The sequence below is a fragment of the Lacerta agilis genome, chromosome 9 (genome assembly GCF_009819535.1).
Source record: "Lacerta agilis isolate rLacAgi1 chromosome 9, rLacAgi1.pri, whole genome shotgun sequence".
NCBI lineage: Eukaryota > Metazoa > Chordata > Lepidosauria > Squamata > Lacertidae > Lacerta > Lacerta agilis.
In genome coordinates, this window is record NC_046320.1 from 18634471 (window position 1) to 18653225 (window position 18755).

Here is an 18755-nt window from a genome sequence, read left to right on the forward strand (position 1 = left end):
TGCTTTAATCGTGTTGCAAAAGCTGGCAGAACAAAATTTATCAGCACTTCTCAGCCTCCACCTGGCCAGCTCCACTTGTGTGTGCTTCTGGAGCAATCTTGTCTTCATCACCTGCAGGTGAGCAGGGTTGCAATAAAGGTGTAGATTTCTTAACAGCCGTCAAGCAGCCCCACTCCTCTGAATTCCTATCACATGCTTAGAATTTAAGAGTGCTGGCTAAGGAACTCCAGAAGGAGAGCGGAATAGGAGAGGTGGCTGGGAGGAGCCTTGGAAAAGCATCTAGACCTTGGCAATTGGTGGAGTTCCTGCTGCCGCAGCAAAGGGAGGTAATTAGCATTTTGGGCCGCTAGGATACAATAACTGTTGCTTCAGTCTTGCTCTGGGGCTGTACAAGTTGCTTGTTGGGTGCCAAGTCTTAATGGCAAACCAGTTTTTCACTTACCTGATAGCTGTGGAAGTAGATTGTTATCATGGAAATGTTCTGAACTCACTGTTCTGAACTCGCGTCCAACTTGCCATGGCTACTTAATGTTTCTATCCATAGCAACAGGAGTTTTGGGGAGGAGCGCATTGAAACCAACCTCATCAGACCAGCTTTGTGCAAGGTAGAATGGTTGCCTCACAGTTTGTGACTTGCAAAGGCAGATTTTTTCAATGTGCTCCCCATGCTGGTCAGATTAGGGATTGGAGCCAAAGTCTGTGTGGCTCTGTGTTTTGTTTCAAACAGTAGCATTTCAAACAATGCCTCCAGTATGACGATGGAGGGCCTGTGACTACAAATCCCATCATCCTTGACCATTGGCTGTGCTGGTTGAGGCTGATGGCAGACAGAGAGACCGCCGCCATCTGCAGAACTCGACTATCCCATGCCTGCTGCAGAAGCACACAAGCAGGGCAAGGAGGTCGGTCTCCTTCTGTGGTTGTCACCAGTTTGGATACGGCATTCAGAATTAGGCTGCCTCTGCAAATCTGGGTTCTATCTTACTCAGGGTTGGCAAACTGATGGCCTTCAAATCTTTTTGGAATTGGCTCCCAAGAGCTCCAGCCAGCAAGGGTAATGGGCAAGGACAAAGGGAGGTGGCAGCCAACATCTGGAGGCTCACCGATGGGGAAGGCCCTACGCTTGGTTAGTTAGTAGCAGCTGCTGATAGGCCTAAAAATAATCAATTAAATATAATCCATTCATTTATCTCCTCCCATTTTTAACAGGCCATCAAATAGTGGCCATCAGCCCATCCCATGACTGTCAAGTCCATAAATGAATTGTAAGCTCTGTGAATAATGACTTTTTCCGTCTGCCCTAATCCTCCTGCAATATTTGTCTTTGGCAGGTGACCCCAAGTTGTGGTATTACAGACTGCCCCCAAATGGTCCAGCTTCTCCCCTCAGGGGCGTAGCAAGTGGGGGCGGGGGGGGCCCTGGTAGCGCCCTGGGGGGGTGACACTCGGGGCGGAGTCCTGCCCCCCGCAATCCCCGCCTCCAGCCAGCGGCGAAAAAAGCCGCTGAAAGAGGGGGCTTCCCCCTTTCAGCGGCTTTTTTGCCGCCGCGCTCCCTGAGGCGGCAGGAAATGGAGAGGGCCGGGCCAGCGACGCGGGGTGTCACCCCCCTCACTGGCCCAACCCCTCCATGCCCCTGGACGGCTCCGCTCAGGGAGCGTAGTGGCAGAAAAACCCGCTGCACTCCCTGAGCGGAGCCCGCGGGGAATGGAGAGGGGCGGGCCAGCTGGCCTGGGCGGAGGCATCGCTCCGTGCGCATGCGTCATGATGTCATGTAGACGGAGCGACACCCCGCCCCCAGGGGTGCCGCTTGGCTTGCCACCCCCGGCAGCCCAGCGGCTTGCTACGCCCTTGTCTCCCCTGTTCAGGTACACATTGCACCAGTTACCGGTACATAGCTGACATGCAGATTGTCCAAGGAGTGCTTATTCTAGGCTCTTTGTGCCCCCCAGATGTTGTTGTTGAACTTCAATCTGCCCCAGCCAGCATGCCCAATGGTCAGGGAAATATTTGTGCAATCACAGGCTTACTTAGCAGAGGTCGCACTAGACTTCCCTTTGGAATGAACAGGAGTTATAGAGGATGGCTTGTGCCAAAGTTCCCCGTTGCCCCTTCAGTTTTTCCTCATGGAAAAGCACGGCAATCACATCTCGTCTTTGGGTTTGAGAGCATCTGGTGTCCTGCTTCATGAGAAGGGAAGTTACTGGCGTAGGACCTAGGTAGGGTTATTGCCGCTGCACATCTCCTGCTACTGCAGAGATTGCAAAGCGTCTGGCAAGACCTTGAGGTTAATTTTAATTTAGTGGAATCCCGATTTGCGACATCAGGCCCTCACCTAGGATTTCTGTGGCTTTTTGGCAACAGCCAAATGGTGGTCAGAATGTGCACCTTTTCAGTAGCATCTCCGTTGTCCTTTGATGGGACTTTCCCCTGAAGAATGTGGAAGGAGCTCTGAGCGCCCTGTTGAATTTAACCCCTAAGGCAGGAACCGCAACACTTAAGGATGATGCTGAGGGGCTCCAGCACCCTTCGTCCGGAGCCAGCATGGCCAATGGTCAGGGATGGTGGGAATTCTAGTTCAACCTCTGGAGACACACAGATACCTCATCCATGCCTGAAACAAAATTTTTAAGAGGAATTATGGGCCATGGGGGGAAATGCAAGTGAGGAGTTCTATCTCCACATTTCTTCTATGAGGTGCTAACGCCTGATTAAATACCCTTGAGGTAAACAGGTGGCACTGTGTTCTAAACCACTGAGCCTCTTGGGCTTGCCGATTGGAAGGTCGGTTTGAATGCGCAGGACAGAGTGAGCTCCTGTTGCTCTGTCCCAGCTCCTGCCAATCTAGCAGTTCGAAAGCATGCCAGTGCAAGTAGATAAATAGGTACCGCTGCTGTGGGAAGGTAAATGGTGTTTCTGTGTGCTCTGGTTTCCATCATGGTGTCCCGTTGCGCCACAAGCGGTTTAGTCCTGCCAACCACATGACCCAGAAAGGTGTCTGTGTACAAACGCCAGCTCCGTCAGCCTTAAAGCAAGATGAGCGCCGCAACCCCCTAGTTGCCTTTGACTGGACTTGACCGTCCAGGGGTCCTTTACCTTTTTGTTTTTTAACCAAACATCCTTCATCTCCTCTAGAAGACCTCCTTGTCCTAATATCCCTTTTCCCTTTCCCCATGGAGAGCTCTGGGGTTAAACTATGGATGTTGTGGCCATTGGTATAAATCATAGGTAGGCAAACTAAGGCCCGGGGGCTGGATCTGGCCCAATTGCCTTCTAAATCCGACCTGCGGACGGTCTGGGAATCAGCGTGTTTTTACATAAGTAGAACGTGTCCTTTTATTTAAAATGCATCTCTGACTTATTTGTGGGGCATTGGAATTCATTCATTTTTTTCTTTTCAAAATATAGTCTGGTTCCCCCACAAGGTCTGAGGGACAGTGGACCGGTCCCCTGCTGAAAAAGTTTGCTGACCCCTATAAACTCTTCCGTAAGCATACTTTTAGAGACTGAGACAGATTTTATCTTCTTTTCCTTTGTGTTGATTCCACCTTGGCTCCTGATTATAATGTAGGTACCGATGGGAGGCCAAGATGTTATTACTGAAGTACCCACAGCCCTGAAACGTTTGGCCAAGTACATGGTGCGTGGCTTCTACGGGGCCGAACATGCGCTGGCCCTCGATGTTTTGATCCGCTACGCATGCGTGAAGGAGGACGATTTGCTGCTGCTCCTCAGGTATGAGCGCAAACAGCTGCGGACTGTCCTGAACACCCTCAAGGCCGATAAACTTGTGAAGCTGCGCGTGCGCGTGGAGACAGGCCACAACGGGAAGAGTGCGAGGCACACTTACTACTACATTAACTACAAGGTGTTGGTGCACGTGGCAAAGTACAAACTGGATCACATGCGCCGGAAGATTGAGGCCGACGAGCAGCGTTCCACCACCCGGTCATCCTTCAAGTGTCCTGCCTGCTCAAATGCATACACCGACCTGGAAGTGAACCAGTTATTTGATGCTTTCACAGGTAAACTGCTGCATCTGTGTCGTTCGCCTCTTATCCTTTAGAAAACACGCAGGAGCATAAAAATGCACCTGAATTGGAATTGTTTGTGCAGGGAAAGGCCTTAGCTCAGTGGTATAGAGCATTTGCTTTCCATGCAGAAGTTCAGTTTCCAGCATCTCCAGGGAGGTCTAGGAGAGATTTCTGCCTTCAACCCTGGATAACCATTGCTAGTTAGTGAGAGCCATATTGAGAATAGGAATTTATTGAATCATAGTCGGAAGGGCCCCTGCAGATCATCTAGTCCAAGCCCCTGCAACGCAGGAATTTGCCGCTGTACCTTACGGGGGATCGAACCTGCAACCTTGCCATTGCCAGCACCACGCTCTAACCAACAGAGCCATCCCCCGTTACGGGTGGAGCAATGGTTTGACTCGGCATAAGGCAGCTTCTGGCAATCCCATGTTGCAGATCTTTTAAAATAAGATCTGAAGAGTGAGGGTAGACTTTCGGTTATTTTTTTCATTTTTTAAAATTTAATTTATATACTGCCCTATACCCAGGGGTCTCAGGGCGGTTCACAGAATAAAATCAAGATATAAAACCACAAAATATATAATAAGAATAAAAAAACCCCAACCCAATAGCACCCCTTCCACCACCATCACCACCACCACAACAACAACAAACACATTTTAAAAGGGCACAGGGTGTAAATCAGATCAGCCAAAGGCTGGTTAAAAATGAATGTTTTTGCCTGGCGCCTAAAGCTGTGTAATGAAGGAACCTGGTGAACTTCCCTGGGGAGGGCATTCCACAGATGGGGAGTCACTGCAAAAAAGGCCCGTTCTCGTGTTGCCACCTTCTGGACCTCTTGAAGATGCTGTGACAGGCGCATTTACACTTTTTCCTCTCACGCTGTTGGGCCCACTCTCACTTAGATAAATTGCCCCCACCTCACTGAACAACCCTTTACTCGAAGTTTTCTTTTCCTTTCCCCTTAAAATTCTAGCCCAGAGTAGGCCTATCCTGAGGGGGACCTTTGTGAGGGGATAACTAGTAAGTTGGAGTCTCAGTCAGGTTTTATTTAAATAAACAATAAAGATTTATTTAAGGCAAGATAGTATATAACACAAATATATTAAATTTAGGTTACTTCAAGAATACAGTGCGGTTTCACTTTAATTCGTCCTCAGTTGTTTTTGTGTTAATAGGTTTGGTTCCTTAATATGGTGATACTTTCTTTCAGTTATCCACTTAACACTCCTGCTCCTGAGGTACTTTAAGCAATAAATAGACCAAAGGGCTATCCACACCCCTTCCCTTTACTGGGTTTGGGAGTTTCTTCTTTTCCTTAGAATAATCTCTCCCCTCCAGACTAGATTTGAGTCCCAAGTAGGCTGTTCCTTTATACCTCCTACTTGTCCTGGCTCAGCCACTGCCTCCCAGTTAAATTCCAGTCTATTCCTCCTACAGGACTGTAAGGTTCGTGTGGTGGTGCCTCACGAGTAACGAAGCAAGAGCCCAACCTTTACAGGTTTATTGTGCAAAATATTTACAGTGCAGAGCTTCAAAGTACATGTCTGTCTCAGTCGCTGGCAGAACCTGGGAGTGGCCCCTTCAGGCTCTTTCCCCAGCATAAGAACTTCGGCACCCCAAGTCTCCTCCTACCCTCCTTGCGTTTCACCCCTCTTTAGCAATTGGGGTGGCAGAAATGGCGTGCCTCCCTCCTGACTGCAGGGTCTCTGTTATATCCTCAAGCCCTCTCCCCGCCAGATTCCCTGGCTGGATGAGGCGCTGGGGCCCTCCTGAGCATCCCCAAGCCATTTCCTCGCCAGACTGGCCCCTCCCCCTTCCTCCCCACTGGAGGTTTGGCTGCTTTCCGCGCTGGAATAGGTGCTGCTGCGCAGTTGGCGTTGGGGTTCCCTGTATCGCAACAGTCCCTCTGGTCCCCTCAGCGGCCCAGGTGGCAGTTTCCTGACAAGGACATAACACTCTGTCCTTCACAATACGCTCAGAGTGGAAGTTGTTTTTCCAGAACCAGCTCTTTCTCCCATTCACTCTTTATACCTCAACCTGTCTCCTTACCTATCTCCCAACCTCAATTCCAACCCACTTCAACCAACCCTCTCCACTAAATCTCTACAAATCCTCTCCTTTTAAACTCTCCCTCCTGGAACCACAGCCAATCAGAGGTTGCCATTCATTAACCATTTGCTGGCAGGGACAGAAAGAAAGAAAAAGAAACACTTGTTGATCCAACCGGTCCAGCAAAACCAACTTTTTTGTCACAGAGGCACACAGAGAAAGGCCTCAGAAGATGATCTCAGGGTCCGGAGAGAGGCGGTCCTTGAGGTATTGCAGTCCTGAGTCGTTTATGTGCTGGACTTTATATTTCTGCAGCCATCTGCTGAGGGCCTGTTCTGTGGGCCCCTCTAGAAGTTGTTGGACTTCCATTTACCAGAGCCAATGTGGTCCGTGACTGGGGAGGGTGAGAGCTAGAAACGAACAACATTTGGAGGGGCCACAGGTTCCCCCTCCCATTGCCTCACCTCTGTTTATGCGTCAGGGACGTTTCGCTGCACCTACTGCAATACTGAAGTTGAGGAAGATGTGTCTGCACTGCCCAGGCGGGATGCCCAAACTCTGCTGGCCAAATTCAACCAACAGACGGAGCCCATATTTGAGTTGCTCCGCGAAACGGAAGACATCGTTTTGCCATATGACCTCCTTGAGCCCCAGCCTACAGAAATACCAGAACTAGCAAGAAGGTAACATGTCGTTAAACTTATCGAGCTCCAAGTGAAATACTAGCACGAAGTAGAGGTTGATGAGTTGAACAGTTTTGGGGTGGGGGTGGAGAACTGTCATGGTTGCCCCAACTAATATTGTACCTCAGGCTTGCCTTTCTAACTGGAATAGGCAGCAGCTCTTCTTTTGTAGCATCGTGCCACGAGACTCGGTCACAACACATATGGGTGATTATATATGCGAGTGGACTAGGATGGGTGGAACAGTCCGACCCCACTTCTGCAAAGTAGAATGAAATCTGTGTATTTCACCCCAACTCTGGTGTGGTTGTGAAAACCATAATGGCTTCTACAATCAGCCCTGGGCATGGGAAACCTCTCTACATACCAGTAGTTCCTTTAGGAAATGAGGCACAAATAGACTGCGGTGTCTTTATGATATATGGTTTATTTACATATATTTGCATCCTGAGTCTACGATGAACACCCCAAGGGTCTTGTTTCTCCCATGGCCACAGCCTTGGATTCAAGCCGAAATCAGCCACGACTTCTCTGCCTTTCCAGCTTGCAGCTTCCCCCATTCTAGTTTCTAGGTCACCTGACAATGATCTCTCAACTCTCACTTTTGTCCTTCTTTCTATCTAATTGCTGGAGAAGGAGCCCATGCATAGCAGCCAACTTCTAGGGGCCGAGGTCCCTTTGCTCCACCCCCCCCCCATAAAATATTTGAAGGAGCCAAGCCTCCCTCCAAAATTGATGGGCATTGCCATTCAAATAGTGTGTGTGCCTTGCCTCATGTGATCTGTTATGTGGGGCAGGGATTTCCTGCCCCCAACCCCAATATTTTATTCAAGTTGGCACCCTGGCCCCACCCATTTGCTGTCTGGGACAGAGAGCTGCCTTTCCTTTATTCTCTCTTAATTGGCTGTCCCATGCCACCCTACCCCGAGGCATTCACCTCATTAGTAGCTATCCTGAATGATAGGATTATAGAGATTAGAAGCTTGACACCCACAAGCTCATAACAATACACCTTGCCTTTCTTGTACCTTAGGCCACTGTTTAGTACTTGTTGTACCGAGTAGAAAATAGCTCAGCCCAGAATTGCTTCTGCTCTGCAAGAAGGAAGTCACGCTGCTAGCCCCAATTCCAGTTGAAGGTAGAACTCTGCCCCATCCATAGAATAGGGTACCACCTTTCTGAGCAGAGGAATCCTAGGTATGTCTGCTCCCCGGTTAAGCATGTATAGCAATTGTAGCTATGAAAGGCACATTAATAATTCCTATCGGTGTAGTTTTTAGTTGAGGTTGTTAAATTGTGTGGGCAATAGCCTTTTAATTTAGGAATATAAAAGAGATTCACAAAAGACTGTTCTGGCCTCCGTTTATGAGATTCTCGTATGTGACCTTTTATAGCATTAATCGCGAATAAAGCACTTCTTAGATGAAAAAGGCCTTTCAACCTATATCTGGCTTGTCCCTTACAACAGCCCTGCAAAACAGGGTTGCCACTAACCAGGGCTTTTTAAAGCTGGAACTCACTGGAACTTGGTTCTGGCACCTTTCAGGCCGCTGCCATTGTCATTATAGGAGAACAAGGTGAGTTCATGGTGAGTTCCAGCACCTCTTTTTCTAGTAAAATAGCACAGTTACTAAGCCATACTAGAGTTCTTAACAAGCAGGAGTAGATAAATTGTGTTCCTGTATAATTTGCTGGCTACCTTGAATAAATAAGCCAAAACAATATTCAGGGGGGCAGAACAGGGGGATCTTGTTCCAATTTAGACCCACTGAAGCCAGTGGGACTTTGAATATAATTGCGACGTAACCCTATTAAATTGTGGTGTGGGAAAAGTATAACTTTTTATGAATCAGGGCTGTACACTTAAAATATTAATGTCTATTAAGCGATACAAGGGTGTCAGTGACAAGACTATAATGTGTACATTCTTAGCTTGGATAAGAATCCATGTTCAAAAACTGAGCTGCTTCGTTGCCATGAGAAATGGGCCACCAGGAACATGTATGTCCAGAACGTTGTTATCGACATCCAAAAGTCTGGACTTAAGAAGAAAGCAACGGTCAAGGCAGTCAAAGGACAACCTGTATGGATGACCCAAAGTACCACAAAGGGGACCTCTTCAGCTGTGGCTTCTACTAGTGTTGGTGAGTCCATCTTCCAATAATATTATTCACACCTGCTGTCAAAAAGTACTTCATTTCCATGCTGTTTGCGCTACCCCTTCAGTGGTAGCTGATCTATTGCTGTTCCTCTCGGTCAGTCAATCCCCCTTTCCCTTGCATTTTGGAACAGGGAAGCTGCAGGGCACCACATTTGCTAAGCTAAGGAGTCCCAGATGTTGTTGGCACTGAAAAGGACACTTCGCCTTGGCCAGACTCTGCTGCCCAGTGTTCATACCAGTTTTCATACCCAACCTTCTCAAGCAGCAGTTCCTCCCTGCTGCAATTGCAGCCGTGTTCATTTGGTTAGGTGCAGATACTCGAAAGCAAACAGGAGTCAATGTTGCGGCAAGGTGGACATCACCAAAGCAGTCGTTTGCAATCGGAATTGTGAGCCGGTTGCGTGGTGTGTTTTTTTAATGCTTACAGCCAGTGGCCATCGCACTATAAATCCTAAAACAAAATAGATGTAAACGAAGCAGTTGACCCAGAAGGAAGTTGCAAGTGGTCCACAACTAAAAACAGTAAAGTTGACTTAACCAGTAGCAGTTGGTAGTCCAGCATAGGTCATGCTCACCTGCCTTCCCAAGCTGTGTCACAGCCAGTTTTGGAGAGGGACAAGGTGCCGAGTGTGTTGTGGCAAAGGAGGATTGGGTTGGCTCCGCTGTGCTGACACCGATTTGAGCTCCTTGTGCTTCGCCCAGCTTTCTCTTGGCAAGCAGCAGCAATGAAAAGGATGGTGAGCACCATACCCATGCCAATTGCAGTTGGCTGCAACTGCTACTGTTGCAAGAGGAAAGTGTGAAGAAAACCCCAATAAGTGCTTGTCAAGCTACGGTTGCTCAATTGTGAAAGGGGCACACCCAATATGATCATCATTCATCTGAGGAAACTTTTGGGTGCATAGCCAACTGTGGCAAAGTACGCAGCTTAAGTTGGCGGAAAACTACTGTATTTTCCGGCATATAAGACGACTGGGCGTATAAGACGACCTCCAACTTTTCCAGTTAAAATATAGAGTTTGAGATATACTCGACCGCAGATTATCCACCCGGCGTATAAGACGACCCCCAACTTTTGAGAAGATTTTCCTGGATTAAAAGGTAGTCTTATACGCCAGAATATACAGTCTTTTTACTTGGCCGGCATTTGTTTTATTTCCTCGACTGCCTTCTCATAAATTCAGGGGTGGTGAATACAGATATATATTAGTCCAATTCAAGAGCAACTGAGTTTTGCCACAGCTAAGGTCTTATTTATAGGAATGATGGTTCACTGAGGTTTGACTTACTCAACGCTAATTACTTTTATTAACTAACAAACTGTTCTGATAATAAACCCTGCTTTTACAAACTAATGCCCGGTTGCTTTCGTGTTTCACAGTACTCAAGGGGGGGGGGGTTTGCAGAAAAATAGATCCAAATATCTTGGGCTTCTTCCCTTTGAAGGAACAACACACAGTTTCAACAAGGGCATGCACCAGGTACGAGATTGGACTTCCATCTGTACCTCTGGGTAGCAGAGCTCTGACCTGCTTCAGAGCCACTCAAGTGTCTGCACAATTCGACTTGTTGAATTGATAAGTGAAAAGCAAAGCGCTGCCCGATTCCTTACCCTGTGGAATCTAGAAATGGCTATTATAACATCTTCCCCCTCCTCTCTGTAGGCACTGCAGTCTCTCCAAAGGGGACTAAGTCACGTTCCTGTAACCTGACCCCATTAGATCTAGTTCCCCCTGGAACAAGTTTTGCTCTCAATATGGATGGTAGGTGAAGAGCTCCCTTAACTGTATTTCTTTCCCCCCCTACTAGAAATGCCTAAGGATGTGGCAGACTCTCCCAAGAAACCTTCCATTAACAATGAAGTACTAAGGACTCTACTCATCCACGAGTCAATCCCTTTCTCTGTGTCAGGGCAGACCCCATGTTCTGACAAAAACGGACCTCAGCAGCCAGAAAGCGACACCAGCGAGTCCGAGGAAGAGGCCAAACCAACCGCAGTCAACGCCACTGGCAGTGATCTAGAAAATGATCTGGAGCCAAAAGTTCTAAATCCGACCATAATTGTGGCTGGACGGCCACACTTATATAGTGAAGTGAGTGAAAACCCAGAGCTGGTTTCATTTATGACAGATGAAGAGCGAGTTGCCTACATTAAAGTTGGGCAGGAGGTGTTCCAATCTATCTTTGAGTAAGCACAGGGATCAGGTTGATGGCTTGCACGAACCTCTTTGTGCAAATGGATAGTAATACAGGTGAAAAGGATAAACCCTACTGTGCTTTTTGTTTAAGAATGGCATTTGAAATGTCAGTTATAACAGTCAATTTGTTTTCCGTTGGAAGATTAACTGACAATCTAAAAGTCAAGCGAGGTTAAGTCTATTATTTTGAAATGAGGAGTGTTTACTTTTGCATTTTTGTTTAGAAAAGAGTCATGAATCCAAATTGTATGAATTGTAAGAGGATATAAATAATGTGCCTTGCAAGTTTAAGGTTGGCATCTTTTTTATTTTCAAGGAAACCTACTAAGCAAAAATAGAGTTATGTCCACAAAACCTCCAACATGGTGATTGTCCAGTTAGCAAGATAGTTTTTTGTTTTTTTTTAAAGCACATCAAAGTTGCCTTCTCTCTACAATGAAGAGCAAAACTCTTTTTGAGTTGTAGTCATTAGATGCCGAGATGCTGTGCTTGGCTATGGCTTAGGGGGTTCCAGTTACAGGTAGGTAGCTGTGTTGGTCTGCCATAGTCAAAACAAAATAAAAAATAACTTCCAGTAGCACCTTAGAGACCAACTAAGTTTGTTCTTGGTATGAGCTTTCGTGTGCATGCATCTGAAGAATTGTATGAATCTGAACAAACTTAGTTGGTCTCTAAGGTGCTACTGGAAGGAATTTTTTTATTTTTTTAATTTTGTTTTGCTTAGGGGGTTGGGAGAGCAAAAAATGCTGGTGGAAAGTGGCCTTTATGGAGTCCTGTGATAGCTACTAACTGTGCTTCCAAGGAAATTCACTGTCTCCTGAATGGCTGCTAGTTGAGCAAGAGATTCTGCCATTTGCTCTAATAACTAAAGAACAGGTCAGACATCAACTGCCCTGCGAGAAGGGAGGCAGGCTCACAGGCTAAGATCAATCAATTCAGGGCCTACCCCAATTGAACTGAGTGCCACTGTTCCCCCACGCAGCCCAATGACCAGTTTATGTTTTGCATTGTCTACTAACTTGATATTTTGAAATTGTAAGCCGTCCTGGGGGCCTTGACAGAAAGGTAGTTATAAATGCTCTGTATGCAAGCATGTCTGTCTAGGTCTGTATTGAATAAGCAGAAAGGAAAGGATTTAGAAGAAACTTCGCAACCCACATTAATTGGCAAGTTTTTTGGAAGCAACCCTCCAGTAATACCTTTGTGAAACATGTAGCGCCGGCTTAACATCTTGCACTGAAGTATCAAATAGCATCTTCACAAGCTTACATACATACATACATACATACATATGTATATTTAAATATTTTATTTAAATATTTTCTTGATTTACAAAAGTACATGCTTTGTCTCTTTTTTTTTGAGGTTGTAGTCTTTCTTGCAATTCAGCTATGTTTGTTGTGAGACCTTAGTGTTGAGTACAGTAAGTTTGGGGGAAGAAGGGGGGGGTGAAGCTTATATTTTTTGCATAGCGTATGTGTGGGGCTGTGTAAGCATCAACTGGGTAGGTTCTCTTTCTATTTCTTTATTACCGGTACATTTCCTTGGCAGTAAGAGGTATTGGGGCTGTCGGCAGTGGGGTTTATTTGCACGGGGGGGGGGGATTGTTGGGTCAGGTAAGCCAAATTGATTCATATGCTGTCAGTGTATGTGATAAAGGGGAGCCATACTGGGGTGAAGGCGTCCTATTTGTCGCTGTGTCAGTTTATTGGTTAGCTTTTCTGGTAAGGCAGTTTCCCATAGAATTTGATTACCATTGGGCCATGTTTACTCCTGACAGGTCTCTCCAGTGTCTGGCCATGAGGCTGCTGGCTGCTGAGAGTAGGGGGGTTATAAGCTCTGTATGAGTGGAGTTATGATGATTTTGGAAGATATTCAGTAGGGCCAGTTCTGGAGTGACTTCTAATACCTGTTGCGTTATTTTGCTATCTCTTGTAGGACTGCTGTCCAGAAGGGTTGGATTTTAGGGCATTTCCACCACATGTGGAGGTATGTGCCTGTGCAGGTGCAGCCTCTTCCTGAGCGTATTAGTGTTAGTTTCTGCAGTGTTAGGAACCATCTGTGAGTTTCAGTTATTTTCTTTTTGCTGATATGGATTTAAAGGGAGGTTTAGATCACGTTGTAGTCCAGGGGTCCCCAAACTAAGGCCCGGGGGCCGGATGTGGCCCAATCGCCTTCTAAATGCGGCCTGTGGACGGTCCAGGAACCGTTCATATTTTCCCCCCAAAATATAGCCCGGCCCCCCACAAGGTCTGAGGGACATTGGACCGGCCCCCTGCTGAAAGTTTGCTGACCCCTGTTCTAGTCCATTGGGTAGGTTTAATTTCATAGCCTATGTCATGCTCCCATTGCTCTTTACGTCTAAGTGGTTTGTGGGATTTTGTGGATACCATCCCTTTGCTGTGTCCCTCAGCTGTCAGGAGGTGGTTTTTGAAGGTGACAAAGGGTCTTGTGGTAGGATATTTCCTGGAAAATGTATAATTAATGCTGGATTACTGGTGATATATTATTATAAGAGAGCAGATTATTTTTTTGTACCGGGAACACGCCTACTGGATTAATTAAAGAGACAGCAGTCATTCCCTAAGGCTGGAAGCTCTTTTGGGGACTTTGATCCTCCACATTTTCTCACACTTTAAGGTGTAAGTCTACTCTTGAAAAATATCCACAGCAGTTGCTGATGTGGCATCTTCAGGGATGTATGAGCCCACAGGGGCCCCTCCCAATGCTGGAATTAGGCTTGACAGCAGCATTCTGATGTATTACAATACTGTGTTAGGTGTGTAGCATCCATGAGTCTACTGCTTTTCCTACTAACTAACCTGCCCACATTGTATTTGTTAAGGCGGCTGTAGTTCACTATTTAGAAAACAAGGTTTCCCCATACCCCAGTGTCACTGCCTTTATATTTTCTCCCTCTGAAGTGCTACTGCGTTACCAGTGGAAGACGAAGCTAGGGTTAACATTGCATTGGTGCAGAAAAGCAAACTCTAAATTGTTAAGTCTGTTTCCTAAGAGCGGCCAAACTAAAATGACACATTTTTTTGTTTGCAAATAGGGCTTCCGTATAGAACAAATGGCGGCTTAAGCTAAATTTTGACCAACAGGCCTTTTCCATCAGCTAATATAGCCTTACAAGATGAAAGCCGTATGTGCTAGAATTCACGCTTCTTTTAACAGCGCAGAGATTCTTCCCTGTATTTAATGTGCACATAATACAGCAGAACCTTGCTTCTCGAACCGCTCCATTCCTGAACATTTCAGCTCCTGAACGTTGAAAACCTGGAAGTGTTCCAGTTTTTGAACGTTCCTCGGAACCCAAACGTCCAACATGGCTTCCAATCTGCAAAAAGCCTAGCTGTCAGCCAGTCAGGAACTGCGCTGGTACATATTGGGTTTCAAATAGCAGCAATGAACTTGGCTCTACATGCCCTCCATGACTATTTTGCCTACTTGAAAGGTGTCCTTGAACTGTGACAATTCCGCTTGCTTGGAGGGAGAGGTATAGAAACGTTTCAACTTTTGTTTGGCTGAAACAGTCACATCTATTGCTCCACTTTGGGCTCCTGGTCTTGCCCATCATGAACATGCAGGCCATGAGACAACTTGGCCCCTGGACTGGAAAAAAGCTGCCACCACCATCACAAAATCCTTTGTTTTTATCTGACCGCTTGAAAGTCTTCTTCCCACTGTAATTAATTTCATCATCTTGCCAGTTTTTACATCATGAATATCTTGCAATGCATAGGCCCTCAGGGCAGAGTAATATTGCTCCTAAGACTTTTGGCCAAGGGTTTCTCCAATCTATCCTTTAATTCCCAAGTGACTCATTATCCTGCTTGAGTAATATATCTTATCCACCCAAAATCCTTTAGGATACATGGCAGAAGAGGGGCAAACCCATCTACAACTTGCTTTCTTCAAGCAAACTGGCAGGATCAACAGCAAGCAGGTGGTTCACATAATCTGCATAACTAAAAATAGGGCTGACCCTAGACTGCATTGTACCTAGACATTCTGTAAAGTAAGGCTGAGAAACATGCAGCCCTGATCCTTGATCATCAGCCATGCTGCCTGAGGCTCATTGTAGCTCAAATCTGATATTTATAACAAAAAAATAAAAATAAAAATTCCTTCCAGTAGCACCTTAGAGACCAATTACCGGTAGGTTTGTTCTTGGTATGAGCTTTCGTGTGCATGCACGCTTCTTCAGATGCACTGAAACAGAAGTCACCAGACCCTTAAATATAGTGAGGGAGTGGGGAGGGGTATTACTCAGAAGGGTGGTGGGAATGGGTGATCAGCTGATAGGTGTGGAAAACCTGTTGACGACTGCAATTGGTCTTACAGGGAAAGGCAAGGGGTGAGATGGCTAAAGATAGCTGAGATAAGAATCCAATGTCTTTGTTCAGACCAGGTTTCTCCATGGTTTTAAGTTTGGTGATTAGTTGCAATTCAGCCACTTCTCTTTCCAGTCTATTTCTGAAATTCCTTTGCATTAAGACAGCTACTTTGAGATCTTTTATAGAATGTCCTGGGAGATTGAAGTGTTCTCCTACTGGTTTCTCTGTCTTGTGATTCCTGATATCAGATTTATGTCCATTTATCCTTTGGCGTAGGGTTTGGCCTGTTTGTCCAATATAGAGAGCTGAAGGGCACTGTTGGCATTTGATTGCTTACACAATGTTGGAAGATGAGCAATTATATAGTCCTGAGATGGTATGTTTGATGTTGTTGGGGCCAGTAATGGTGGTGTCCGGGTTTATGTGGCAGCAAATTTGGCATCTGGGTTTATTGCAGGCTCTGGTACCAGTGTCCATGTTGAGTCCTGTTGTATTATTGTCGGTGAGGAGTTGTTTTAGATTGGGTGGCTGTCTTTAGGTGATGAAGGGTCTTCCTCCCAGAGCTTGAGAAAGAGAACTGTCATTGTCTAGGAGAGGTTGTAGATCTCTGGTGATGCGTTGTACTGTTTTAACTTGGGAGTTGTATGTGATTACTAGTGTATGTGATTACCAGATATTTATAGAATTTTGAATGCCATTTTGTTGCATACTCTGGAACGAACACTGAACAAAGCTGAATGCCATCAGGTTCTGGACAGACAAAATGAATAAACTGGGAATTTGCAATCATTAGATGCAGAGATGGTTTTTAAAGGGGTTTAGACAAATTCATGGATGATAAGGCTATGCACTAATCTCCAATGCTGTAGGTAGAATATGCCTCTAAATAAAAGTTGTTGGGAGAGCAGGCTTGCCCACCGTGAGAACAGGATGTTGAACGTCAGAGTCCTGCCTGATCGGACCAAACAGTGTCTTAGGGTTACCGTCTTTCAAAAGAGTAAAACCTACCCCCAAGCTGTCATGCTTTTTTTTTCTTTTTTAGACGAACCCCCAAATTCTCAATTTTCTTTCTTTCTTTCTTTTTTTTTTTTTACAAAAAGAGGACCTTCCATTCGGAAAAATCCAGACAAGTGGCTGCCCTGATACTACTGCTCTACAACTACTGCATTTTAGGGTTGCCATCTTTCAAAAAAGTAAAACCAATCCCTAAGTTGTTGAAAGTCCTTTTGTAAAAAGATTGACAGCTTTGGGGTTGGTCTTGTCCTGGACCCTTGACAAGTCCATTGAAAAATCCGGTTTTGTTGAGGCAGGGGGTTAATCATAAATCCATCCCCACTCGATCAGTCTGATAGGGGAGGGTGTGTGTAATTTTCATCCCCATAATGGACAGAAAAGTTTAAACTGTCACACTGAATTGAATCTGGGTCGAAGATTTCTGGCACCTGCTCTAACTCAAGAGTTATTCCATGACTGGAATATCATTTCTGTATGCAGGAAGACACTTTGGTCCTGTGGAAAAAAGCAAGTTTTACACTTAAAAAACTGCAGCAATGAAGTAAAAAAAATTATTCAATACTGCTTATTTCCTTAAATCTTTTAACACCTGTCTGTTCACAGAGCTTCATATCCACACCCATGTACAAGTCAAACTTTATTTAAAACTACATTTTAAAATTGCTAAAATCACAATAAATTTCTTTTAAAAAAGACAAGACAGAAAAGAACTGTGCAGCCAGACTGAAAACTCAGTTTTAGCTGTTTAGACTTTATGGGGAGGGCGGAGTTAGCATGCCTATTCTAAAAGGCAATGTGTGAAAAACTAATTTACATTTTTGTACAGATTAGAACACATGAAGTTTAGTAGCAATTTTCTAGATGCAACTGCGGATGAAATAGGCCAAGAAAGAGCCCTGGATGTCATTTTCATGCACTTTGGGCTCCTGCAGTCTCTGTAAAAAGAGAAAACACTTATCATTGTTCAGAAACAATAAAATGATACATTAAAAAAAATGTTTGGTCAGGCCTTCGCTCAGCACTTTGCAGACTATAGTCAGCACAGATATATGACCAATTCGGTGAGTGTCCCTGATGCTTCTCCTCACCCTTTCCCATTCATTTGAGAAGACCTCTATTTAACCACATTTAGCCTGCTGAAATCAGTGGGGCAGCACCTGTAGCATTCTGGACCCCACAATAAAATTGCAGAACAGAACAAAGGGACCAGAGAGGGTGCTGTGCAACTCTCACCTGCACAGGATCAGAGCAAGCTAAATTAGCATAATGGATATAAAAATCTCACCCTACTTCAACTAATAGTCAAAATGTTACAAGTTTGAACATTAAGTGAACTGCCAAATCTTGATCCCTCCTTTTCCAAACGTACTTGAACCCACTTGAACCTACTATTTGAACTCACATCAAGTTTTATGCAACAGCACTTGAGTGAATTACGACTAGCAAGCTTAAGATAAATAAAAGGAGTCGAGCCATGCAAGAATACACAAGTATGTGGAAGGAAGCTGAAGATTCTCACCAGGTTCCTTCAGCATTTGAGGATCTCCTACTAATTCTTCACCATGACTTTCTGCACCAGATAGTATTTCTTCAGTGATACTGTTAGACTGAGCCTCTGCCACCATTTTTTTCATTAACTCTTCCTGGAAACAGATTAATGCATTAATTTTCAAAAATTACTGTTCGTTGCCAACTTCCTGTGATACGTTAAATAAAATCTTTGTTTTGCACACCTCTCAATATGATGAATTTCAAGCAACGTACCTCTGAGTAGACTGCAAGTTTAAGGGGCAAGTTTTCAACTTTTACAAAGTCATCTTCATCTGATTTCTGACTGACGTTTCCAGAGCCAGTTTCCTGTTGGGTGAATATTTTAAATTTTCTTGTAATTTGGATTTCCATGAAAATGTTAAAACCACACCAATCAAGGTCATAGTTGGGTTGTTGTTGTTTTTAAGGTGGGAAATTCTGCTCTTGAGTGCAGGAACTGGTCTGAGCAAAAGGGGTTAGGTGGGGACTATGGAGCCAACCTCTATTTCCCTATGGGACTGGGGGGGGGAATTATGTGGACCCTCCTTCTTGCCTCCATGTTCTGAGCAGCAAGAACAGATGCTAAAAATAAAATGGCAGGGCAGAAAAGGGTTCAGCTTTTACATTGCTTTTTAGGCAAAACTGCATTCCAAAGCAATTTAGAGCTATGCACAAATGCATCTGTAAAATCTATTACAGCTTCTAAACTATCCTCTCTTGCCTACTAAGCAATACACCTTT

The 18755-nt window shown here is 45.2% G+C and overlaps 2 protein-coding genes across 18 annotated transcripts in view; one reads left to right on the forward strand and one right to left on the reverse strand.

Annotated features, from left to right (window-relative positions):
- Positions 1-303: 303 nt before the first annotated feature.
- On the forward strand, positions 304-11662 carry LOC117053476 (general transcription factor IIE subunit 1-like). Of its 2 annotated transcripts, none has more exons than XM_033161213.1 (5): positions 304-326; positions 3568-4021; positions 6567-6768; positions 8701-8912; positions 10739-11662. In XM_033161213.1, the coding sequence occupies exons 2-5, from the start codon at positions 3574-3576 to the stop codon at positions 11119-11121; spliced, it is 1245 nt and encodes a 414-aa protein (XP_033017104.1). In that variant the 5' UTR covers positions 304-326; positions 3568-3573; the 3' UTR covers positions 11122-11662. The 2 variants fall into 2 exon arrangements, with proteins under 2 accessions (XP_033017104.1, XP_033017105.1); XM_033161214.1 differs by having other exon boundaries at positions 10760-11662.
- Positions 11663-17192: 5530 nt separating this feature from the next.
- PCM1 (pericentriolar material 1) overlaps positions 17193-18755 on the reverse strand; it is a 48577-nt gene continuing 47014 nt past the window's right edge. For all 16 annotated transcript variants that reach the window (XM_033160397.1, XM_033160406.1, XM_033160402.1 and 13 more), the window contains 3 exons: positions 18249-18341; positions 18004-18127; positions 17193-17419 (listed from right to left, as the gene is read on the reverse strand). In XM_033160397.1, the coding sequence (XP_033016288.1) occupies positions 17394-17419; positions 18004-18127; positions 18249-18341 (243 nt within the window). In that variant the 3' untranslated portion in view covers positions 17193-17393. The remainder of the gene's footprint in view (positions 17420-18003; positions 18128-18248; positions 18342-18755) is intronic.

Bases quoted from the DNA above. Each gene is read 5' to 3' on its own strand.
- LOC117053476 (XM_033161213.1), top strand. From the start codon at position 3,574: ATGGGAGGCCAAGATGTTATTACTGAAGTACCCACAGCCCTGAAACGT. The intron at 4,022-6,566 runs GTAAACTGCTGC...TTTATGCGTCAG, and splicing joins GTTATTTGATGCTTTCACAG to GGACGTTTCGCTGCACCTAC. The intron at 6,769-8,700 runs GTAACATGTCGT...GTACATTCTTAG, and splicing joins ATACCAGAACTAGCAAGAAG to CTTGGATAAGAATCCATGTT.